We start from the raw sequence: 27,673 nt of genomic DNA on the forward strand, positions 1-27,673 counted from the left end.
ATTAATAAATTAATAAAATTTTTACCATTACAATATTTAAATTTAAGTACCGAAAACTGCTAAAATAGCACTATTATACACCTTAAAATCCAAATTTTCCCGGGGGAGGACCCCCGGACCCCCCGCTTTAATACGGGGGGGGGGGGGCATGCTTCTTAACACCCCCCATACGCAAATCCTGGCTACGCCACTGTTCTAAGCCCAATTTTTACATTTGGGGGTTGCCCCTCCCCCCTGCGACGAGTTAGAAATACGAGCGAAACTTTCGTTATTGAATAATGAGTAAAATAAAATTAACAAAATTCGATGTTCTTAGTGATTTAGTTTAGTGTTTCCGATATCTACGGTGAGTTCAATATTGATTGAAAATGTGAACCTATTTGTATTTAATGAATTAGATTCCAACACCAATTTCCGCACTATATCACGAAGACTATGCCTATACCAAAAAGTTATATTTAATTGTTAAAAAAATATATATTTTTTAATTTCATATGCTAGGGACTATTTTTTTAAAATTTGGTTTTAATGTTAATTAGACTTTTCCTGATTAAAAAAAGTGCATAATTTAATGTATTCTAACACTGAACACACACACAAACACACACACATAAGTAATAAAATGTTGGCATCTTAAGAGGCCACTCCAGTGTTTCAGGGGCACTACGCAACCCGCGTTAACCTCATAAGATTCAATGCTATTTTCATTTTGCTTATAACTAATTAACTAATATAGATTTCGAAATGATGCTTGCTTGATATGTAAGACAACGATGCTCTTATCAAAGCCCCTTTCTTCAAAAACGTGCATAAATTATGGTTCAAACCTAGACAATACACTTATACCTACATATTAGTAAAGATTAGTATAAAACCATAATTTACGCACGTTTTTGAAGAAAGGGGCTTTGATAAGAGCATCGTTGTCTTACATATCAAGCAAGCATCATTTCGAAATCTATATTAGTTAATTAGTTATAAGCAAAATGAAAATAACATTGAATCTTATGAGGTTAACGCGGGTTGCGTAGTGACCCTGAAACACTGGAGTGGCCTCTTAAATGAGATTTATTATTTTATTTATTCAGTAAAGGTAACATTTCTGCAGAGAGAGACGAGGTAAATTTATTTCTAAAAATAAATTTATTCAAAACTCAATTTTTCCATTTTGAGGTTGCCCCTACCCCCCCCCCCCCCCCTACATAGAGCTTTAATACAATCTATCCCATGTAAACTTTCCCCCCTCCCATTCCCCTGTGACGAGACCAAACTACGAGCCTAACTTTCATTCTTGAATCATGTGTATGATTCGCGGAGAAAACCTTTGACCATCCAAATTGAAGTTTATATCTAACTACAAGAATACCCGGGCTGAAAAATTAATTTTGGTCATAAATAGTAATATTCCCGATTCCCAAAGAGATTTATTTGGCCATTCAAACTATGTACACTATACTTCCAGAAATTTTGAATTTATGGTGAGCTTAAAAATAGGGCCACCGAAAGAAACAGGTTCCCGGGGGCAAATAATTTTGTCCGGCCCTATTTCCATTACAATTCTTCAAACCCAACTATTAAAAAAAATTCTAATAACTAAACTTTACCGTGGCCATAACTGTAAACGTGATCTGCGCATATTATAAATAAGGTTTCTGATGGATCAGTTTTATTAGCAATATAATAATTGTAATATTTTGTTTGAATCACTATCAGGGTAAACACATGCATTACTTATTCGGCCCCCCTTCCCTCCTGTTTCTCGACGGCCTTGCGGGAGTTCAACTCATTTATTTCCACTCCAAACAACATTGTTTTCGATCACAGATAGTTCAGAACGTATGAATATGTGCAAACGTTGCATCACATGTTAAAATTGTAAATAATAAACGGAAACTGCAAAGAGGGAAAGCATATTTATTTAACTTTATTTAAAAAAAAATAGTTCTATTGAATTCCGTAATAGCTCAAACATTTAACTTCAGTTAAAAATGAAATAATTAACATGCAGATAAAATAAATATATATTGTACTCAATGATAAACTAAGTACTTTGTGATGCGCGCAAGTATTATAGTGTAAATGATTCATTCATCGTCTGAGCTGTGACCAAGGAGGCTGTGACTGCAGGCGCGGGTCAAGATTTTAAATTCATGTTGTGCCGGTTCGCCGCTGGTGCGCCACTCGCAAGTTTTTGCGGCACTCCGGTTTCCGTGCGCAGAAAGATGCGCCGTACGCAGTGCAGTGCAGGCGAGGGTTAAGTTAGCGACATCTTGTGGAACTGTGGAACAATTTTAGCTTGTGAAATCTGTGTTATCTATTCTTAAACATCCGATGTTTATGGTGTAGTATAATAAACAGAAGTACCGAAAATGTCTTCAAATAATCAGAAACTGTCCACCACGGACCGGGTCATCAAAAGTAAGTACAAATACGCTAGTGTGTTGTGTGGTAACCATTGCCCTGCTACAGTAGATTGATTTTCTGGGTCGCCATTTCTATCGATTACTTGACAAATAATTTCACATTTCTACGTTTATTTTGCGTTAAACAGTACTCCGGATTCACAAACAAGAGATCTGGTCGTGCCAACTGTGTACCTTGCCTAGTTTAGGCGTATCTAGTCTGCTAGTCCTAGATCCGGCTTTCGCGGTTATGGGTCGTCTGCTGGAATGTTATGGTTATCCGTACGCAACGCACTGTTTTTTTGACATTTCAGGAGGTCGTTTCATCCTCCCTGTCACTGAAACTGAAGGTTGTTTACTCTCCTGTTGATGTGTGACAAAATAAGTAGAACGCAATTCTCAAAAATACGCATTTACAAATGCACTCTGTTGAAATGTTTACAACACAACGTGATATTTCTCATACGTAAACACTGATAAGAAAATACATTTCTTCTGAATGCTGAACATTGTTCGAATATTATTTGTAAAACTAAAAAACTAAATATATTTTTTACTGTTGAACATACATTTTCTCAATTGTACGAGTGTAGACACTAGTGCTGTAGCCACAATCTTATTTTATTTATTTCATATACATCTTTATGGCGAAGCGAAGGCATTCGCATTTTGGTTATACTTATCTATTACTACAGTAAAAATCATGTTACTTAAAAACTAAAAAACTGGAATTCTAAAATACAAAATAGCTTAAACAAACATACTGAAATATTCAACTTAGTCAAAAATTAGAGTAGGTACTAATATTGACTGCAATAATTGAATAATAAGACAGATTTGGAATATAACAATCTCTAATTAAAAGCTGATAACAGATAACATATACACATGTTTACAATTTGAAGAGAGGCGGGTTAGGTCATAATTAAGACCTTTAAGAAGCTAGTGAGAATATCTTGAGAGTAGCCTAGACCAATTCTGATACCACATCAATATTGATGCTGTCACCAACATGGTGGCACAGATGTCATTACCACCCCTACATTCTTAAGGGACAAGTGCAGGAATATGGTGGTTTTGGGTGGAGAGCATTTACATACTTGTTTTACACAAAATACATTTCTTTATTAAGATAACTTTTGGGTATTGTATACTGCAACCCTACCTATTCAAATATGGAACACAATACCGAAGTTATATTTCCTACGGCATCTTATTGTATACTATAATCCTGCCCAGTTTAATATATTTTGCGATACCATGTTTTATAATTAAATTATTTATTTTCTAATTGATTTCAACATCCTGGGTGCATAACACAATACTGTTCATATATTTATAGTATCGTATTCTATACTACAGTCCCACCCGGTTAGTATATTTTGCCATACCACATTTGTATATTTAATTGTTTATTGTGTTTTACTATAAACTCAAATTCTCAGGTATTGTAAAGTATTCTTAAGCCCTACCTATTCAATTATAGAACACAATATAGATAATATATTTCGTACACTGATTTACTTTTCTCAACAACATCTTTGCAAAAAAATTAAAAAAATTCCCAGTCCAAAATGCCCATTCCCATGCTTATACCATAAGAACTTATAGATCATAATTACTTATGTACAGCCTTGTTGACAACTTAATCAAAATCCCTACTATATTGTGATGTAAACTTCCATAATTTTTTTTTTTATTAGCTGAACTACTCTCGTAAAATTTTTCACTTTGTTTTTATCAATTCACCACTTTAAATCACAAATGTTTAATAGCCATAGAAACCCAATTACCTTTCTTGGTTTTGTGGCAGTAACCATTTACGTACTGTCAATATTTCTTGTGTAGATATTCAATTTATACCAAAAAAATTGGCCATTCCACACATTCTTTCTCTACATTGTACCGTTATATCAATTCAATATAAATAAACATGACTTTGCGCTTTTCTCGTGACTTCGACACTAATTAACATACATATCCAATAAATTTCTTAATATGTATATAGTACTTAATATTTATTAAGTATTTATTTACTCACTATATAAAGATAGTTAATTCTGCTTATTAATTCGCTCCTTCTCGTATCACGACCACTACTATTGCTCCAAAACTCACACTGTTAGTCACGTTTTTTTTTCTCACATCAATTTTGGATTTCGCCATTGCCAATATTACATACAATATTTTTCTTCGTTCCACCATTCAGTTGGTTATCATTGGCTAACCTACATTACATCATATATTATTTCTCCTTTATTTCCACCCACTAGTAAGTACGATATCATATAGTGAACTTTACAGCAATAAAATTGCAGATTAGCTGATTTAGCAGGAAAAGTGTGGTGGAAAAATTAATTTTCTAACCTTACAGTAACTCCCACACAACCTTTTGCACTTGTATCATTCTACAAGTCTTATGGGTTGTTAGCTTTCATTATTATGATAACAACTGATGAGAGCTGAACAATATGTTTGCAGATTTGAATTTTTTCTGCTATAAATATTAAATAGTTAAAGCTTAAAAAAATATTTTGTGTTGTAAGAATAAGATGAGACTACCTACCTAAACAAACACAGCATTCACTCTAACATTAATTAAAAATTAACTCAATGAATGATCTAGTTGGCTATGATTGAAGTAAGTGCCCAGTAAGAAATGGAGGCTTATTTTTATTGGAATCATTTAGTTTGGGTATACAGTGAATGCTTCAGTAACATGGAATCAATTATATAGTCATCCTTAAACAGCTATGTGTATTATAGAAGTAAATCTGGTACCCGAGGCCTTATACTAAATTTTTTTCCCTGCTTCCACTTACTTTGAGAGATAAATTAAATTCAAAATATGACATGGTAGGTATTGCCAATTTGTTTTTAAATCATATTGTTTCATCATACAGCTTTTGTTACAAGTTAATTAATAGGCTTGTCAATTACAGCTGTTCTCTGATTTAACAAATACTTTTGGAATCCTGCTTGTCAGCTCATTATGCATCATTCCATGGTAATTTTTCTAAAATTTAATTTGTCGTTAGCTTAAAGTTGACTTGTGTTTCTGTGTCCATCTATTGTGATGTGTAATTGTTGGATTTTGAACTAATTATTAAATAGGCTGGTATTTATTACATTATTTTTATGAAACTAATCAACTAACGCCTGCACTCAAACGTTAAAGTGGATGAAAAATCAGAGTACTGGCGAATGTCACACTGCTGGAGACTTCTTCAGTCAATATTTTTTTGTAACAGTTTGCAACAACGTGGCCGTTACCGATGTAAGTTACGATGGACAGCATTTTTCCAACTACCAGTTAGTGGGCAACTAATGGAATGGAGCTAGCCATCATTAGAGACATGGACATTAATTTCAGTGGGTAAAACATAGACAATGCTTATTAAATCTCGATTTCGAAATGTTTTCACAAAAAAAAAAATACATGTCCTTATTGATACGTAATAATTCTGATATGGCATTTAGGCCGAAGCGTTATAAGATGTTTGTGATGGTGCAGTAGGACGCGCAAGGTTCTGAACATGAGTACAGTTGATTCACCTCTGTGGGACCCAGAGAGAGCATATTAATTTAATTTTTTGGTGGCAAGTCAAATGCATGTCGTTTGATCCCCCCCCCCCCCCCCCTCCCCAACCCAGTTAATGGATTTTTTTTCCATGTGTATTAGGCAGTCTGAAAATCCATTTTTCAGCTAAACTGACAGTTTCTAAAATAAAATTTTCGATTTGAAATGCATGGCCTACTTATTGTAATATGTCTTCCGTTGATTTACCCGGCACATTTGTGTGGGGTAAACATAACTGGCTGTATGGTAGCTAACTCACTAAGTTCATTTGTTCAGAGTGATGGGCAGGAATTTTTATTGATGATGATTTTAAAGGTTTAGTGTAATATTGGACAAATTGTATTTGATTATTTATTGTAACCTGCAGTAATATCATAAATTTCAATGAAATTAGTCTCATGTTAGCATTTGTGTAATTTTTGTACATTATAACCATTATAACTAAGAAAAATTAGAATATTAGATGATTCTTCTTAAGTTTTTATATAGTAACTTTTGTAGTTATGCCCATGCATGTACATACACTGTCTATGTAGCTATATAATATGAAGAATGAAAGGAATAATATGCACTGTTGTTATAATATCACACATGCAGTTTTTAAACTTTTTGTGATAGAAATGCTTGTTTTACAGAATAAAATTTAAAACAACAGAAATTGCTTTTTTCTTTCAAAGCTGCATGTTTGAAAAACATGTCCCTGTCATTTAGAATTTTTATGTTTGCAATAATCATTCCTCAGATATGTTCTGTTCAAGATACTTAATCTGTTTTGTGTAAAACATACTATGAAATCAGAATAAGTAGGTAATAGTATTTACTTACAAAGTCACCCTAGGTGTGCCTTTATTTGTTAGTAGTTTGCAAAACTTTAGGTTATTTAAAAATTTCTCTACAATTGTTTAAAAGTTTTATTGGCAAGATATGAAGTTACATATTTTTTCCTTTTGAAGGAGCCTGCCTAGTTAGGGTTTTAGTTGTGTTAGTGAGGCGGAATGATAAGTGCAATGCTCGCTGGTGCTTGTACCCCGATATCACCTCCAAGGGCAAGGCTCTGGACTGGAGCACGGTCTTATTGTTGTGCATTGGTAAATTATTAGATTCGAGTGGTGACCTTAACATTATATGAATGGAATGATTAAGGTAAAGTTGTACTGCAAGTCCCTTGAGTTTTTCAAGAATTTGTACCAAGTGTTTCCTGCCCTAAAAATTATTCTGAAAACACACAGATTAGCAATTTCCACTGTTATTACGGGAACAGAACTTTTCATCCGCCCTCGGCGTATTCTTAAATCCTTATTATAACCAGACATCCCTCTGATATTTTGAACAGTTTTAAAATTGCATGATTTTTTTTTCTTCTGAAATTCTGTACACCGTTTGTGTGCCTGGGTAGGCGGGACCCTTAATCCGGCACTCTATGGTTTGCACATTCTGCAATCTGGTACCAATCAATTTACTCGTCTTTGAATTTTTTCAGGTGGATTCTGGCCCTTGACCCTGAGAGCCAGTTTACATTTTTTCATTTCGTTACAGTGTTTCCTATTTTATTGCGGGTTTACGCCTACATTTCTGTAATGATTTTTTGAAGAAGTCCAAGGCTCATCAGTATTTTTTTCTTTCTGTACAACAACTTTAATATTCTAGAAGAAAATATAGGACACTCAGACCCATCAACATGGGCGAGGCGCAAGACACATTATTACAGTGATTCATAGCGGCATGAGCTGTAAGCATATGTGCAAAATTTAAATACCTATTATTTGCCATCTCTCTGTATTGTCAGATGGAATTCGAGAAGCCCACACTTCACCAAATACTGTAGTAGAAGCCATAAAGAGTGCAAATTATTTGTGTATGACCCATTTACGCATTAAATAGAAATAAAAGTGAAATAAACACTTATAAATCTTGTACTAACAACATTGTTTGCAACGTTAAGTATAGCTCATGCCGCCAGGATCGCTGCCATACTTGTTTCACGGATTTTCGACTTTTCTCTGTTGTCCCACTTGTTTCAGTACCAGTGTACTGTGTGTTAATTTTTCTTTGATTTTCCCATTAAACCTATATTGATGTTCAATATTTCATCAGAATCGCTAATCCAGCATGGCTGTGTTCTCCAACGTGTCAGATTGAAGACCTTTCACTTTTACTTACAGTGAAATGATGTTTATCGGAAAACAGTTTTAACACACCTTCTAGGTATAGGTTTTAAAATGAACTATTTATGTTTTTAATTTATGTCATTCTATCTCAACTAAATTGTATTTAATCGTATTTTGAAGACATTTGACATGTTATGTTATACATTAATTCTTAAAAAAATTAATTAGATATCTTGGCTAACTCTTTTTATTGCTTATTCTTTTCTCTAAACATATCAATTAATAATTTAGGCTTTATTATTAGTACTTGAAGGAAAACAAACAGATCTAAGTCCAGGCAAGGTATCAGTGTGAAATTACCTGCTCAAATGATAACAAATCTTTTGGTTGAGAAAATTATAATGGATTATGCTCTGTGATAAACATTTGATTTTACTATTTTTATATTGAAAACATTTGAATTTTTTTACCAAAAACCACAATTACCTATATCGTGCTAATTAATATTGGCTGATGAGTTTTGCAGTTGAGTTGCTTTAAACTACAATACTATTGGTATCAATCTGTAGATAAAATGAGCGTGGATATTGGTCTAAGGTTAAGTTACATCTCAATTTTATGGCTGAGCAATCAAAGTTGATAAATGTTTATTGGGGAACAGTGTTTAATTTTATAGGCTTTTACATTTGAGTTAAATCATCCAATTTGAAAATCACTGGTTTTTATAAATTTTATACCTACACTTTAAAGGATACTGTAGGATATCTTATACTCAACCACAATAATTGGAGCCATATGAAAACAAATAGGTACTTATGTGTGTGTCTATATATATGTATATATAAATAAATAGCAGTTATAGTATTTTATTTCTTCATTCCTCAAGAAAATTGAAGTATCATTTGGAGTTAAATTTAGGAGTAACTAAGAACATTCTTAAAAATTTAAAATAAAATGTAAAACAGGAAAGAAAAATAACCAATTTTTTCTGTTTTCCAGTAAAGACAGTTTTTAATGCTTTAGTGTTGATTGTTTTAATTTTGATGACCTAGAAGTATATCTTAAAATGTTATTAGAACTTTAATAAAGTTTCCTATTAAATTTTGACATTGAAAATTGTTAAAAGTAATCACATCTATAGAGCATCCCACTCTTAGATTGCAGTATGGAAGTAAATGGGCGCATTCTCTCTCTCTCTAACACACGCCGATTGCCGTTAGCACTGTCCTTGTTTTTTCGTGCGTTGTTGCCAAATATCAAACGAAATTTAAAATTTTAATTTTTGGACCAAGCTTTTTTTTATATTGTATAGAATCAAAATACGCATCAGGCAATGCTTATTTTAAATACTTAACAATATTTTAAGTGTCCGAAAAAATTAAAAAACATAACTTATTCGCTGCGAACTGTTTTGAAGTATTCCGATATGTTTCACATCAAAAAAAAAAAACCTACATGTGTATTTCATTCAGATTTTTTTTATTAGTAAATTAATGCCTTAGGACGCCACTGAACAAATGTTAAGACAAAAACTGTACAGGTTTCACTTAAATAATTTTTTTAATATATTGAAATGCATTTTCTCACAAACTGACACATCAAAAAGTTGACCCGCGGAAAATTTTTTTTCTATTAAAGATAGATGGGGGACGAAAGCGAGAAAAATGTTCACAATGAATTGAATTAGTTTTTAAAAGCAGCGCCATCTCAATTGCTTCTACAGTTTCCGTGGAAATAGCTGTTAAAGATGTGTCTTATCAGTACAAGAGCGCGCGCTGCCGTCTAAGAGGAAACAGGGTCGTGTGTTTAGATAAGTGGGGTTCTGTCCTACAAGCAATTTCAAATACATGGCTTCCTTAGTCAACAAAAAATATTATAATCGATTCTTGAACATAATATTTAAAATGTATGAAATAAATACGAAGGAATTTAATAGCGATCATGGTACAAAATTTTGAATTATTTTTCTATCCTTCTCACCAAGCATCTTATCAAACATTGTTTTAGACAAAGTTTTGGAAAATAATTATGATATTATTACAAACAATTTAAACAGATTTGATAATGTGTCTACTAAGGCAGTTACGTTTTATTGTCCGGTGAAAATTTTTTTCGAACCCATGCAGTTATGGCTGGTCGTATCAAAAATGTATTTAGAAAACATTTTTCGGCATTAGGTAATCCGAGTTATCATACGTTAAAACGGATTCGATATTATTCATATTATGGGAGTTGTTGCGATTTTTCTGTTTTTCAAAAAGTCTTCCCCATTTCGAACCAATTGTTCGGATTTTTCCCATAACTTACTCGACCGAGAATTTCCATTACCGTATTTTTTTTATCATTTTGGACATGACTTGTCCAAAAATACGGCATTTATCGGGCCCATGAAAATGTGATATATATATATATATATATATATATATATATATATATATATATATATATATATATATATATATAATTATATAGGTATATATATATGGGATTTTTAGAACAGAAAAGAAAACTATAAGAAAATTTCGTCTACAATAGGTAGTTTTTATTTGAAATTTACATAAAAGTGGCATTATTACAAATTTATATGTGTAATAGTATAAAATATTATAAATTACGATATGATTTCTTAAAATGCTTCTTGTTCTATCCAAATTACAAAGACACGCATCTCCTGAAATTCGTAATGTGTTAGAGATTTGGCAACAGCGCGCGCCATAAGCCGTGTACTGCAATCTAAGAGTGGGACGGGCTATAGCGATGGTTGCTAAATCGGCTGCACAAGGAATGCAGATATTTTTTTTGTTTAATACACCTTTCAAGGAAAAAGTCGAAGGATTTAGTTCCAAGCTGAGAGAGCGTGAGAAAAATTAAAACAAGCGCGTCTTCTGTGCATAATGTGGGAGAGTTGTTATGTCTATCTTGTCCTTGCAGTCATGTTGAGAATGCATCGTACACAGAAAGGAAATTTATGCTAGTATAAGCTTTTTTTATTCACCACTGGTGAGCTATGTTCTTTCTTCAACTTTAAGTCTACACATTTGTCTGGGTGTATAATTCAGTAATGGCATTGTGTTATCTGACATAATATACCACTAAGCTTTTTTTGGCCATTGGTCTAGTATCATTACTTTGGAGGTGTAGCCATATTTTTCAGTAATTGCAATTTATTAGAGTTTTGTTACTAGTGAAATGAGTCTACATCTCAAAATTTCAGATACAAATAATATTGCACTCGTTATTTTAACATACTATTTCATACATGTATAATGAAAGGTTTATGTCATGATAGTTAGATATGTAGCTACTGTTGTGCTGCAGGATCTAAGTATTAACTTATTATGGTATAAAGTAAATGGGCATATGAATATTATTAGTCATAAATTGAACATTTTGTTGTAGTAATTATCTCTGAATATTTGTTTTAGTTCCTGTAGACCAATTTACAATCACATGCTAGCCTTACAAGGCAATTTTTTTTAAAATAAATAACTATTAGGTGTTTATAAATAAATATAAAAAAAATTAAATTGTATAGTTACTGTAATACAAATCACAGATTCCAATGCTCAGTATCCAAGAAGTAAAAAATTGTAGGGCTTTGAAGTCTCCGTGAAATATTGGATTTCAAATACATCTTGTATTTTTATCCCAACTGTAGGCCTTGTCACTCAGTATCTATATTATGTGCTTAGACCATTTAAAACAAAAATAACGTGAAAACATTTGAATGAGAATTGTAAATTTATTTATTTAGTACGTTCCATAGAGCCTTAATTTTTGGTAGAAACCATAAGGCTGACTTTAGTTTGATATGAAATCATTTACAAAATACATAGATAAAAATACCATATTTATGAGTAAGGCATTAAGAAACTAGATAAACATTTGAAACAAAATATTCAGGCTTATAGTATAAAAAGTAACCAGGTTCAACAATTTTTACTTAAAGTGTGTGTAGCTCCTTCAAATCATTAATCATTTCATGCTATACATTTGTTTCAAGTTTTATATATGGTTTATAATACAGAGTACACTATCATAATTTAAAAATCATTCAGAAGTGATAGTTACTATTTAATTTTGGATTATATATCAGCTTTTAAATAAAATATTTTAGCTTGCTAAAATGCATCCTGTTAAATTTTATACTTAGAATAGTGGCATAACACAGAGTGGTAGAGCACAAACCTACCTGGTTTATTGCTGTTTTTTTCTTTGTTAAGGGGGTGCCTCCCATTTCCAGTCATGATTTTATATTTATATTAATCACAGATTAACTTTTAGACTTTTTCAATTATTTAACTTCAACGAAATGAAAAATATATATAGCGCATACTTTTTGCATAATTAGCTTCCAAAGTTACATTTTTAACGTTTTTGGGTTGTACAAATAAGGAGAATTTAATTTATTGCAGAACTGAAACTTTTTAGGTTTATGTAACTGTAATGCCACTGGCTACTTCATATGTTTTGTATTTCTATCACAAAAACTCTTTTCATGTTTCTTGGCTGTCAATATCGTAACAAATTTGAGAATTTCGAAATGCCAGGTAAAATTAATTAATATTTTCTGAAAGAAATTCAAAACCTTTCTTGATGTAGCCAGTGGCAATGCAGTTAAACCTAAAAATTCTCAGTTCTGCAATATTTTAAATTCTTCTTATTTGTACAATTAAAAATGTTAAAAATTTATCTTTGACAGCTAATTATGTAAAAAGCATGTGCTGTATATATTTTTCATTTCGTGAAAGTTAAACAATTGAAAAAGTCTAAAAGTTGATCGGTGATTAATATAAATATAAAATCATGACCTGAAATAGGAGGCACCCCTTAAGTTCAGTCCATTCCATTTAGAGAACTAGTTTATCCAGTGAATTTTTTTTTTAAGGGTGTGGTATACTTATTAATTTGCTTATATTATTTCATGTTTTTTCACATGATTTTAAATAAATTCATAATAAAACCACATTTAATTGTTGTAAAAGGTTTTTTCACAAGTTCATATTTAATGGTTTTCATGAACTTGAAAGGCAATTTTTATCAGTCCTAGCATGTACTGAAAATAAGAAACCATGTGGTATAAGAGTATTGAATTAACGGTTAGTATGTAGCAGTGTCTTTGAACTATTTTTAACATATAATTATTAAATAAATAAAAATTAGGTTTTTATAAAATTATAGAAGTCAGAATTGTTGAGGGTTTTGTTAAAACCTTATTTTTTATTTATTTATAAATAATACACAAAAAATAGAGTTTTAAGACTAAGGCTAAATTCAAACAATCCAAAATTGTAAACTACGTGATTTCATAATTTCAGTAAATGCTAGGGCTGACATTAATAATTGTCTTTAAAATCATAAAAAACTTAAATGAGATTTTTTTTGTATAAAATAGCCTTTTATTAACAATGAAATATAGTTATATTATGAATTAAATTTGAATTTTTTAAAATATTTATTTTTGTTCTGTGGATCCCACATGGAGTCAAGGCTTCGGTATATAAAACATGTCAATCATACATTGTAAAATATACATGCACATGCATTAATATTAAATTAAAATTTAAAAAAAATGAACATGTTTACTTAAAATAGTACACAAACTGTCAGAAGCAAGATAATTTATGATGATATTCCCTTAATAAAAATAGATTAGTGAGAAAAAGGGGGGGAGGGTGCCTCAGGTCCTTAATTTTTTCTCTTGTTTCTGATTGTTTTACTTTTCATTTTTCTAAAACTTTTGTTCTGAATTACAAATGTGACTTTTTATTCCTGCTTTATTCATGTACAGAATTTCTGTTTTTGCCATTTGTATAAAACAGAAAGATTTTTTTTGGGATATCTCTGGTGACATTGAACATAGTTTAGTTTTCTACATTTTTCCTAAAGTGCGAAGATAAATTGTGCTTACATTGGAATTTCGTGCTGTTGAAAATATTCATATGTACAGGTACTGTTTTCATTTATGTTGAGAGAAAATGTAGGTCAAATTTGCATTTTGTGCATTTATTTTAGTGTTGCAGTGTTAACCTCTTTGGAAAGCTGTACATTTTTCCTGTGTTTTTCTCAACTGTTGTTGAGTGAAAAAATTGTTGCTGACACATTAGCCTCTTAAGGTGCGTAACATTTGTGAGCAGAGTCCTTAGTTCTCATGTTTGGGACGGGGTTTTTAGCACGGAACGATCTGCTTGCAAACTGCTTTTGGGGAACCACTCCTGTTGGTTTTTCTGATGAACACAAAGGCGTTCTCAGATTTCATTGCGACTGCATCATGTGCAGTTCGTTGGTTGTCTTTCTGCTCGCGAACGTCTGGGCTCCATCGTCTTATCAGCTGTGGCCAACTTCTCTCTTGTCGAGGGCCATATGTAATTTATAAAAACAATCTGAGGGACAGACAATATGAATTAATATTAAATTCCTTACCACAATTTTTAATGTCATGTTATTCTGTACAGTGACAAATACAATATGTGGCATGTGATGAAAAAGAAAATACCACTGAAAATTGTATTTACAAAAAAAACATTATACGGATTAAAAAAAAATATAAAAAATATATTTGATATTTCTGAAAGAATATCATGGTTTCATTAGAGTATTTGCTGATAACTTATTTTATATATGCAAATGAAGATATAGCTAATAATGTTTCTGTATCAAAAGGATATTCAGGCGGACTGTGCAAAATGTCGCGTGCTGGATGTACACACACATACTTGCAAACCTCTGGTCTATTTTATCTTCACATGCCTCTTGATTTTGTTCCACAGTTTTTTTTATTTAATCATGGACTTGTCAAATTAAATTTCACCGAAACAGTTTAATGTTTATACTAAAACTAAATTTTTATTATGGGATCCTTACTAAATACATAAGGATCTTTAAAAAAAATTATATGATGATGCCTTAAAGGGGAAAAGGTGCTGAGATGAATATATCTGCGTACCATAATCACGTAATTTACCTTACGGGAAGAAATGATTTAAGTTTATGTGGCTGACAAATGACAGCTGGTGGAATACGGTTGCTTTTTTAATTTCTTGTGTATAGCTGGAAGTTTTTGTGAAAATAATTTTGAGTTGCTCACGAATGGTTTGGCTCAGGTTTGGTTTGCAATTATCACCGTTATGCAGAATAAGTTTTTACTTGAGGAATGATTAGTTTCTGTGGCATCAGCTCTGTACAGCCCTCATCACAGGCTTCAAAGTATTTAATTTTTTCACTAAAAGTCAATTTTTAAAAAGTCACTTTAAGTCACTAAATTTTGATTGAAGTCACTTTTGCTAGTTACAAAATACTGCCTGTACCACATTAACATAAAATGGTGTTTTAATATTTTTTAGGTAATTATTATCTTTAATAAATCATCTATTTGGTAAAAAATAGCAAGTCGAGACCACAACCACATTTCTACTATCCAAACAACTTGCATAATTTCTTATATAACTGTAATTATTTGTAGTCAGTGTGCTTTTGTAGAAACATGAACTTGTTCTCTCATGTATTAACCCAATTTTGCATTTAAAGTGTATTTTATGATAATTATTGAAACAATACTCATGAAGATGCTCAACACACACTTGTTTCGTTTTAAAAATTGCTTGATTTTGTGATAACACAATTCACTGAGGTGTTATGGGTAAGGTAAAAAAAAAAAAATTAGAGGCTGAAGAAAAAATAACTAAGGAAATAAAGAAGAGAAACTTGATGAAAGAAAGCATTAATTACAACTGATGAAGAGGAAGTTAGGGTTTGAGAAAAAAGGAGGAAGAAGGAAGGAGCACTGCAGGCAAATTGTTTGAAGAGGCAAGTGTAAGAAAAAAAGGCAGCTGCTCAGAAGAACATGGATGAAATAGGAGTAGCACAAGCTATGTTTGAGGCTGTGGATAATGAAGGAATGAAGAAGCATGCTGTAGACAATATTCAGCTCTCAATTGAAAAAAGAATCATTAGTTAGTGCTGAGAATGGGTACTTCTCTCTCATTATTCTCCTGAACTGAGCCACACTACTAGCCATTACACTCTCCTCATCTAACACATTCCAATGCCCTATCGTTCTTACAACCATAGCATTTTTTACCCCTGTCTGTATTTCTTTGATCCTTAGACCTTTTTGGTTATATCAGATAATTTTTCCAAAAGGCTTAAAATCAATGAAATTAAAATGATAACTATATGGTGACTAATTCTTGTGTTGTGTTGAAATTATTACCATTTATCCATCTGGTATTTTGAGAAACATATCAGTGTTGTTTAAAGAAAATGTGAAATTAATCAAACAGCACCGACTTTGAGATATCATTAGAGTAGGAAGTTCCTATGACTGCATAAAATAGACCATTTTATTCTTCTGATGAAACTTCAGAGTTTATTATTTTAAATTTAGTATATTAATGATTAATGTTTTCTCTTGTTTCTTTGAACTGAACTTGTGGATTTGGATTAATTATTTCACCATGATTTTAACATAATGCAGGAAATATGTCTTTATTAATTAAACAGATGAATTACTTAAAAAAGTATTGAATTCAGTGACCAAATTGTTTTCTGTGAACTTGTTAAGCCATTGTTATAGTTTTTTTAAACAAAAATTTGTTCTTGACAAATATGAACGCTAGTAACTGAGGTATCTTGAAGCTTAGCCAAATAATATTTTAACATCCGTAACTAATTAGTATTAATTTTTTTGTAAAGTATAATCACACTATACTAAATAATATTTTCAGTAGTATTTACTCATCAAAGTTTTAACTTTAAGCCTAAATGAAATATCTTTACCATTTAGTTTTTTAATTGCTTATTAATTTTTTCTTCACAATTTATAAAAATATCAAAATTAATAAATGAATACATAATGTATAAAATAATTGAAGCAATATTTTGAGATTAGAATCTATGTCCAATGAGCATCTTTACTTTGCTAGCCAGTAACTTTTCTGACTGCACTACCAACTCATTGCAAAATCATAGTAGTTTGATTTGTTTGTTGTTGTTTTAACAAAAATCAATATCTTGAAACAATTTTTTTTTACAAATATGACAAAAAGAATTATAGATAAAATAATTTTTTACATTAGTTACCAATTAGTAATAAAGTTTCTCATAAAGCACACATACTTAGTTTAAAAAAATTATTATAGTATTTACTGGTAAAATGTCTTACTACAAACAGCTTTAAAAAATGTACAATTCAATAAATAATATTCAATATTTCCTATTTTCAATTGATTATGCATTTTTACATGTTACAACTTAGCGATATAAGAATTTATTTCCTGCAAGTCTTGACACACTTATCAACATTTTGTAAGTTTATTGTTACAAGAGTATAAATACTTCATTAAAATCCAATTCTTGTTTTACTAAAGGGGCAATATTTTCTTACATTCTACATGCTATACACATCATGCAAAAATGTTTACTTTTTTCATTTGTTTAAAACATAATAGCTTACAAACACGAGGTTATGTATGGCTACTGCAAGTCCCTTACAGCAAGTAGAATGTAAGGAAATATTTTCTCTTTAGACAAAAAGGAACTGTCTGACTAAATAGTTTAGTTTTTGAACATAAATTAAATGCAGCAAAAAAAATACACTTTAACAATTTGTCAGGTCTATTGAATTTAATTTTTGTTGTTAACAGTTCACATGTTGAAATTAATCCATTAGCCTATATGAGAATCATTTTTAATTACTTCCTCTAAAATATTTCCAATAATTATTCCATGTTTACCAAAATCTATTGTAGGCCTAAACAAAATTATTCACTTCAAAAACATAACTCAAAATGCAATGTTTGTATTTTTATTCTATATTTTCATGTGATTGGCCAATTCCTTCAAAAACTATAATTTTTAAAGAGAAAAGAGTTTCGCAAACTTTTATACATCCTACACCTCAACTCTAATGTTTAGATATCAGTGTTTAAGAATATCGAAACTTGATGGGAAAAAACTTTATAAATGAATAATCAATTTTTTATAAACTGAATTTTTAAGAAATAAGAACTACCTATTTTTCAACTTTGAATTCTTTTGAAACAAGTTATACTTATTTTGCCAATATAAAATCATAAACAATACTTTGGAAAATATTACTCAGTAAAGCAATACATAACTTGTTTCAGGTAGGATGAATTGAAGAAACGTACTTAAGTTTGATTACAAGCAATGCTTGTTTTAAAATCAGTTTGCACCCTAAGAATCTTTCAAACAATAAATATAATTATAGTTGTCCCTTTTAGTTCAATTTGTTCTTTGTCCAAATAATTTATTTTGAAATCATAAAAAATAACTTCAAAATTATTTAATTTACAGCAGCCGTAATAAAAAATACCATACTAGATTGAACTAAGAATGTTAAAATTCGGAATCATGCTGTTTGTATGCTCTAGTACAGAAGTTTAATTGTGGAATTGTTTAGAGCGTGACTTAAGGTGAATAAAATTCTGAAAATGTTATTGGGAATAAATTTTTACAATCCCTCCAAAATATGTGATACCTTCACATTACAATCACACATCTTTAGCACAACTGTTCTGGTAAAAATTACACAACTAATAAAAAAAAGCTAGACTATAGTAAGCACTAAATTACCTAAAGTAATGATGTTGAACACACACAAATGCACATTATATAATTATCCACACAGTACTTGCTACCAGAATGTGAGACTTTCTTAAAATAATCTGTATTTATCTGTGTTCTGGCAAATATACCGCAAACACTGTATATTTTAACTTCTGTGATGTGAAATTGACTGTTTGGGAAGTTTTGTCATACAATTTTTTGGTTCAATCACACAACATACATTTGTGTAAGGGAACTTGATATTGACTTTTATTGTAAGGTAGTCTGTGCCGGTGTTTGTGTGTTCCCGTAGCGAGCTCTGAGTTGCCCAATCCGTCTGTTGACCTGGATGTCGACTAAACGTTATGGTGGCCGCCGTCAGGTCGGACGCACGAGCTCCTAAGTGCGGGGGTGCTAAGCGGGACACTGGCTAGCGTGGGGGGGGGGGGGGGGGGGGGGCTGAATTGTATCCCCTTGGAAAAGGTACCTTTCAAGATTTCCTGTACAATGACACAGCAGAAAATAAACTGAAAAAGTACCCTTTCCGATTTAAAAATGCATATTATTTTCTGCTTTAAAATCCTTAAAGTTATCCCCTTGGAAAGGTAACCTTTCCAGTTTGCGACATTTTTGTGCTCGGAATGGTTAGGTTAGTTTAAATTAGTTTAGGTTAGTTTATGTTAGTTTAGGTTAGGTTAGAGGGGATAACTTTCACGTCCCGTCTAGCGCATCACACGTCTCACAGCCTCTACGCCGCCAGGCACAGAACTGGCGTGCAGTGTAGTGGTGACCCTATCATTTTATAACACAAATACTGTGTGTTGAATTTGTCATACCTAAATAAAATTGTCCGTGAAAACACCCGTTCTAAATTTTTTCTTTACACAAAAAATACACGTTATAGGCGAACCTATGGAACGAAACTTGCATAGAAACATGCAGTGGCTCCTAAATGCTATTCGCGATCAGACACTTGTAATGAATCTCGAGCGGTTTGCAGATGGCGCCCTAACACCTGGAGGTGTGCACTACCTGGCGACCAGCTTAAGCCCCCAACTCCATTCAAAACATGATTGCCGACTCATGCTCACTCTAGCGCATCTTTTTTTTTTGTCGCCGACTGAGTAGTAAGTATGGTTTGTTAGCGGGTACCAGGAAAAAAATAGGGGGGGGGGGGGGTAACAGGGTTGGCCTATCTCCTTCCTCTAGCTTGGATGGAGGGGTAATTTATTGTTAATTGGTTAGTTACACTGTATTTCATATGTACATAGACTGCAGACGTACGCCCATGTGATGTAGAAATGCATTAGCCCCTTTCTTCAAGGGTTGTTCCCTAAACACCATGTAGGTGTTTTAAATTTATTTTCATTATTGTTAATTAAGGGATTTTCCCTTCAATTTAGTCAAATAGCTCTCTCGCATTTGCTGTTGGTTACAAATGTCATCGCCAGGTATTTACTGAATGTTTCTAGCTGTAAAAGAGGTCACGCGATGGATCATAATTATGAACACGTTAAGTGACTGTTTACAGTTATTTACTAGATAATGTGTAGTAAATAACTTCTCAGGAATGTTTAGACGAAACACATGACGGGAGAAAGCTATCGTGATAAATTTACGGGAGAAGAATCCAAATAATAGCAACAGAAACTGAAATAACCACGTGGCTTGTCGTTAGTATTTGAGAATACCGCAATGAGGCCCACAGGCGGGAGAACCCGTCATCGCTACAGTCGAACCGATTTCGTCAACATGGCGAACCCACTTGTTGCAGCATAAACATATAAATATTCCAATATCGTGAAGATCGAAACGCATCAGTCGTATTGTTTTGCCAATTGAAAAATTTGTATTAGCAAAACTATTCTCGAATACATATTGTAAACTTAACTAGTCATATCAAGGAGTGATCACTACTCGTACTGTACTTGGAAATTAGTTAAGAAATCTATAATTATTATATTGATTACGCATAATCTCATAATTTACATTGTGCTTCTATAGTGCATTGACAAAGCTTGCGGATACAACTGAATAGTCTCTTTTTGATTTGGTTCAAATCCCGTCACTGGGAAAACTTTTTACATTTTTATATAAATGAATATTGCAGTATAAAAATTGCACTCGAGCACAAATGTAATTTTTTTTTTGTGTATTTATATGCTGAAATAATTTTAAACACATAGCTCACGCTGTTGATTTAGTTATTTCATACTATGTAGCAGTTATTTGTTTTTTATAGTAAAAATAAATAAAAGAGGACAGTAAACTTAAACAAAAAAAAAACTCTATAATTGAACACGCCCAAGTTTGTTAGTAAATTTTTTCCTTGAATCATTCATGAATAAACTATTTATAGGAACCCCCCCCCCCCCCCAACTATTTAATGTAAAAGCGAGCTGTTTTTTTATTTCACTAAGAATTTAAGAATGATGAGCATTACTATTATCTTAAACTCACATAAGCAAATTGGTATGCAAGAAAAAGCCAAAGCAAGAATACACATTGTTCAATTTTTATACAAAATAAGTTTCTTTTCCTTAGTTTAAATCTTGTTAGTTTAGATGTTGTATAGCAGCTGTATATCTAGGTAGAAACATGTCAATTTAATTTAATACTGAAAAGACTTTAAAAAAAATGTAAACCATGATGTTATCCGCGGAATTGATTTATATATTTTTTATATGTCATTTCCAAAAAAATGCAACCCAAGTGTCGTAGATTGAAAAAAAATTCTGTCTAAAATTTACTTGCTCTCGCAGTTTTTTCAAACATCGCGATTTTTGAAGTTATACTCCGTTAAAAATTATATATGTGCTTTTAAATCTTATGCTTTAGTGTTTGACATTGAAATCTGGTCCATATATTAAAAAAAAAATATATATTGTGAATATTAGTGATAAAATTGTGTTTATAAACTTTTTCAAGTTTATTTTCAATTGAATTTTTATAAGTGAGTTTATGTTCCCGTATGTATTCTTTATTTGCATTATAAATTATTTATGTAATAAATAATTAAAAGCAAAAATTATAAATAAACATTCATAATATTTATTGATTTCCGTTATTAATTAAAATTTATATATTTTACGAAATTAAATAATGGATATTATACACATGTTTGTATTAATATTGAATACTGAGTATTTATTTAAATTTTTTGATTAGAGTGAATTTACATTTTGCCAACCGTATTTATGATTTTATTTCTATTATTAATTTGCATGCAAAATTGAAGTTAGTTTTTTTTATTACGCCAAGTATACGTAAGTACACGCACCCATTCCTTCTCGGTACATTTTCTGTGCGAATAGTAACACCACGCATGCAGATTCATGCTTCTCATCGAACCGTGCGCGAACGGGTCGTTGTGAAGCACGGCGAGCGCAGCTAGGCCGAGTGCCCGGGGAACACGCGGCGAGCCGGGCTCCTTGCTGCGTGCCCGCGGAACGTGAAAGTTCTCGCCGCGCGGGGTTTGAGGTCATCGTGCCCGGGTGACAGGTGCTCCTCCCCCCCCCCCTTACTTTCTCCCCAGCCTTCTCCTCCTCGCACACACACACGCGCCGCCTTGCCTCGGCCGGGTTATTATAACCCCGAAAAGGTTACGGACGACGCGCCGAATCGATAAAGTGGCGAGGGGTCCGCTCTGGCCCATTTGGCGACGGTTACTTTGAAGTACACACACAAAACACACACGCCACGTACACACACACACGCGTGCTCGTTACTGTAAACCACCCCTTCTTCCCTCCCGACCCTAGTCCTACTCCTCCAGGACTCAGCGGCGGCCTTAAAACTTTCCTAGGCCCTAATATTTGGGAGAGGAGTCTTACCGAAAGAGTTAGAATAGCCCCCAGAAAATATATGGAAAAATTTTAAAATCACTCTCTCTTAAATCAAAGTTTCCAAACCAACCAGGAACTTCAATTCTGACGACGGTGTTGCAAATTTATTTATATTTAAAAGTTACAAAAAATAATGACTATAAATATGTGTTTAACGTTATTAAAAATCCTAATAAATTAAGTTTACGTAATATGACGAATATAGTTGTACAATCCAAGACTATAGCATTGGCGCCGGGCCCAGGCTTGCACGGCCTGTAGTCGCTCCTTGCCTGCCCGGGTGCCACGCAACTGCCAGGCGCCTCAGTTGCAGCGTCATAGCGCACTTCCCGGCAATCATTAACAAAATATTGTGCCTCATTTGACTTTATCAATAAGTGATCAAACGTTTGAGCTCGGGATTTTAATGCGATTGCGTTGGTCACATTCGCTTAACACCTCCCTCTTTCCGAACGTCAGCTTACGCGTATTGTTATTTTATACAATTATTAAATGCAGCTTCCTCTTCCATTTTTTTTTTCAGCAAGGCTGAGTGAACCGCAAGTTGAACAGTCTAGCTGGCCTCGTGTTTGGTGCAATTTTACTGCCCCATTATACTACATAGCTGGCCCCATGTTGGGCGCAATTTTACTGCGTAGCTATCACCACATCAGGTGCCAATTTACTGCTCTGTAACCAGTAAGTCGAGCCTCCAAGCGACCGAGTAGAGCGACTCAGCCGCGCGACCGAGACGCTCGTGTGCCAGGTTCACGCGACACACTCTTCACTGTGAATATGGACACCGACGAAGAAACAGTTCTTGGCATTGTCCTAAGGCATCGTTGCCGTCGGCGCCGGCGTCGTCGCAGGCAACGTGTACTATGGATGCACCCAATAACTGCAGACCGCTTAGCAAGGGGCCAGTTTTATACGATTATGAGTGAGCTAAAAGAAGACAATTCGAAATATTTTAACTATTTCAGAATGTCTCGGAGTACTTTCTCGGATCTTCTGGATGTACTGAAAATTCACATTGAAAAAGTTGACACAAGTATGAGAAGAAGTATCCCTGCTGAAGAGAGACTTGCAATTACATTAAGGTGGGTACACTTGTATAAGCAGACAAATAGTTCATTTCATAGTTGTACAAGGAACACAGGAGTGAAATGTGTTTGGCTACGGCTGAAATTATAATTTAATTAGACAGTTACATGTATTTTAAGGGTATAGTTGAAGCATTTATTATCATATTATTAAAAAAAAACATTTTCTGAACATACCCCAAATAAGTAACATTTATTATTACGTGACACGATATTGTCTCAAAGATCCAACACATAAATGTTTATCGTTTTGCACACGAAAATAAATTCTTTCATAAATTTAGAAGAAAATTGTTAGATAACATATTTATTTGTTATTCACTGAAACTGCTCTTTCCATGAAGGTCACATGTCTTATAATTTATTAGGTATCAGTTAAAATAGTCTTCACAAATACTTGACGTATCAGACTGGAGAGATACTGATGAGGAAGCTGCTGGTGACATTGGTGATAAGGCGTGGCATTGCAGCGGCTGCTGGGGTTGACTCATTAACTGCGATGTTTCTGAAGTTGAATGAGACCCGTAGTTGTAAGACTGACTGATGGTGGGTGTAAATTGTTGGTTGCGTACTCCAGAGGTACTTGTATTACTACTAGGGTATGGAAGCGAAACAAATGATGGGCCTGTGATCACTGATGGAGAAGAATGAGGGTAGACAGAAGTCTGAGAAGGACATCGATGACCAGAAATTGACACCTGATTGTACCTTCTTAAGGTGTTTAAAAAGTCGCTTTGAACTTCAAGTTTCATATCGTCTGGCAGACGTTTGAAGTACGGCAAAAGACTCAACAAGAAATGCCTGTCACTGTCTTCTTCTTCTCTACCTGCATGTCGTTTTTCCATATTTCTTCTAAGCGACTGAAGTAGCTCAAGTTCTTCTGTTTCTGGTGACGGTTTTTTTCTTTTAAGAGAAGTAGGTGCCGTAGATGTAGCTGCTGCGGGTGTGGCTTGCGTGTGCAAGTCTGGAGATTCTTCTGTTGTAGGTTTGGTGTCGCATACTGGCAATAGGAAAGTTAACTGCTGGAAATATATATATTGTTTCCTGCCATCTGCTGCAGAACCTGATTTACAATTCCTCTGTTTAGCCAGTTCTCTTCTGAAACAGTCACGTAGATTCTTCCATTTCCGTTGCAGATCTGCAGCTGAAAAAAAAAAAAAACAATAATGTAAGGTGCATATTTTTAGTGTGTGTTTTTTTTTTTTTTTTTTTTGCAGGTACCTTGCTACAGGATGTTCGTTCACAGAATTGCATTACACATTCCGTTGTGGAATTTCCACATGTCGCAAGATTGTTATTGAAGTGTGTGAAACAATATGGCGGCTTTTACATGAAGCATGTTTCCCGCAGTTAATGCAAGAGGACTGGCTGAAGATTGCTGACGGTTTTGGAACACGTGCAAATTTCCCAAACTGTTTAGGAGCAATAGATGGCAAGCATGTAAGGCTTATTCAACCTGCTAAAAGTGGGTCAACCTATTTTTCCTACAAGAAATATTTTTCCATGGTGTTGTTAGCATTATGCGACTCTAATTATAGGTTTTTATTTGTTGATGTTGGTTCTTATGGAAAATCATCAGACTCAGCAATATATAAAAACAGTGAGCTGTTTCAGAAGATGAAGGATAATACGTTGAACATCCCAAGTGATAGGCCAATAGTTGAAAATGGAGAGCCACTTCCCTTTACCTTCGTAGGTGACGAAGCATTTGCTCTTTCAACTCACATGCAGAGGCCTTATGGTGGGAAAAATCTTACTCAAAAAAAGAAAATATTTAACTACAGGCTGTCACGAGCCAGACGTTACATCGAATGCACTTTCGGCATACTTACAAATAAGTGGCGTATCTTTCACAGGCCATTGGACGTGAAAATTGAAAACGCAGAAACTATAGTGAAAGCATGTTGTATTTTACACAATTTTGTTAGAGAAAGGGATGGTGTTGAATTTGACAGCACTCTGAACGTCGTGGGACTAGATGAAGGGGAGCCGCTTACACGACCAGGAAATACACGATCAGCTTTAACAATCCGAGAAAAGTTTTCCGATTACTTTTCTAGTGAACAAGGGTCAGTGCCATGGCAATATTTTTTGCTTTGAAGAGTGAACAATACTAGTGAAATTTAACTTTTATAGAGGTGTCACATTCAACAACGTAATAGTTATAACCGTATAACCGTTACATTGGACAGTAGCCATGGTGAATTTTGTGGCATAAACAAAATATAGAGAAAACAAAATTTCCGTATGCGAAAATGTGTTCACTTTGGAATTATGTTAGTTGTTACGCTACTTTTAATTATATTGTTACGTGCAAGCCCAGTCGCAGTGGGGACGGAGCGATGCTCTTCTCGGAAACAGATTAGCGCCGCGCGTGTCTTATCTTTATCTTGATGACACGCGGCCTGCCTGCCCCCCCTTCACCCTCGCCCTGCCTGCGCTAATGACCTGGCTGCACCTGGTCGGTCAATGGAACGGTTCTTGAATGTTCTCCGACATCGTCGCCGGCCCCAGCACGTAATCCTGGACATCCCTAGTTGCGCAATGTCAAAGAGCATCTCGAAGGTTCTAAATGTAAGGCCGACCTCTATATCAGCAGGGGGCGGTTGCATCAGAGCAGATAATTGTGTGGCGCGTCTGGCGCAGTGTGGAGAGGCGAAGACCTGTGCGACGAGGCGGCGAAGACCGGGCGACTTCTGGGAAGAGAGTGTATAACATCGGCGAAGCCAGCAAGTGCCCTGTGTGACATCGGCGGACACTTTACGGCGATCTGTGGCTGCGGTAAGACTGTGACGGACTGAGAGAGACTTTCTTTATTTCGAGCCTATATCAAGCCAGGATAACTTGTAAATAAAACTGTAAATAGTAGCACCAATAAAAATAGTGATAATTAATTAAAAAAAGGGGCTATCCTTTCGAACCCTATCGTTCCCACGTTCGTAACAATATTATATCGTATTTTACTTGTATTTCTATGTTTATCGTAAACATTAGACATAAGCGTAAGTTACAATGAATTCCGCGTAGAAGCAAAATACTGCAATGTAATTTGAAAACAAACCCTTCCATTAATAGCTAATTTATTTACATTGGCAATGACTCACATGCACGCACAGTGGTTTTGTATTTTATGAGGGAAGAATAACACGAACTGTTAAAATTTCACACCTGTTTGTTGTTAAGAGATATATTAACTATACAATATTTCACATGTGTTGTAATTATTGCCAATATCAGGTGGTTCGTGGTAATATGAATACTTAAACGGACGTTTGAAGAGAACACCCGATACGAAAATGCAGCGGGCACATCCAAACAGTTTCGACAATAATGTAAATATTTTGAACAGTAATCTTCACGATTGTAAATCATTTAAAAACGTAGTAACGTTTCTATAAAGGAATAATGAAAAAAAATATTATATTCGTTTTATAAGTTTTATAAAATTATTGCAATACTCTGTCTAGTAAATAGGCTTCACGTAGAACAATTATGTTTATAATACATTTGAAACAAATAAAGTGAATGCAGGGCTGCACGAAATATTCAGATCACCACTAACCACTTATATTTATAAATTACACTTACCTGCTTTATTTTTATGGACGCTATCCATGGCTTTGAAGTTCTCAACGAACATATCGCACACCTCTTCCCATGCCTTTCCCTTTTTGCATTTGTTAGCATACTCATCACATCTGGAATCCCAAATAGCTGGCCTTGATTCTATTTCGATTATAAAACGGTCACAATCGAACGCCATCTTCCTCGCCAGCACATACAACCAGATACTGACCGACAGTCGCTCGGACGCGCGGCTAAAAGTCGCCCGTGTGCAAGGCTCCCGCACGACTGGTCGCCGCGATCTGTCGCGGGGATTCGCGTCTGCTGGCGACAGACGCGCGATGGAGACGCGCTCAGTCGCCCGTGTGCCAGGTTCTCACCCACGCCCATGCTATCTTATGGCAAGCGATTTCCCGGCGACCGAGTCGCGCGTCTCAGTCGCGCGACTCGGTCGCTCGTGTGTCAGGGCCCTAAGGGCCCTGGCACACGAGCGTCTCGGTCGCGCGACTGAGACGCGCGACTG

At 33.9% G+C, this 27,673-nt stretch overlaps 2 protein-coding genes across 6 annotated transcripts in view; one reads left to right on the forward strand and one right to left on the reverse strand.

The window, feature by feature from the left end:
• The first annotated feature begins 2,212 nt into the window (after positions 1-2,212).
• The window catches only part of LOC134528005 (serine/threonine-protein phosphatase 2B catalytic subunit 3-like), a 557,255-nt gene continuing 531,794 nt past the window's right edge, over positions 2,213-27,673 (forward strand). For all 5 annotated transcript variants that reach the window (XM_063361159.1, XM_063361160.1, XM_063361161.1 and 2 more), the window contains exon 1: positions 2,213-2,418. In XM_063361159.1, the coding sequence (XP_063217229.1) occupies positions 2,370-2,418 (49 nt within the window). In that variant the 5' untranslated portion in view covers positions 2,213-2,369. The remainder of the gene's footprint in view (positions 2,419-27,673) is intronic.
• On the reverse strand, positions 22,452-27,612 carry LOC134528002 (uncharacterized). Its single transcript, XM_063361156.1, has 2 exons — positions 27,175-27,612; positions 22,452-24,730 (listed from the first exon to the last, which is right to left on the reverse strand). The coding sequence occupies exons 1-2, from the start codon at positions 27,347-27,349 to the stop codon at positions 23,958-23,960; spliced, it is 948 nt and encodes a 315-aa protein (XP_063217226.1). The 5' UTR covers positions 27,350-27,612; the 3' UTR covers positions 22,452-23,957.

This window comes from Bacillus rossius, chromosome 1 (genome assembly GCF_032445375.1).
Source record: "Bacillus rossius redtenbacheri isolate Brsri chromosome 1, Brsri_v3, whole genome shotgun sequence".
NCBI lineage: Eukaryota > Metazoa > Arthropoda > Insecta > Phasmatodea > Bacillidae > Bacillus > Bacillus rossius.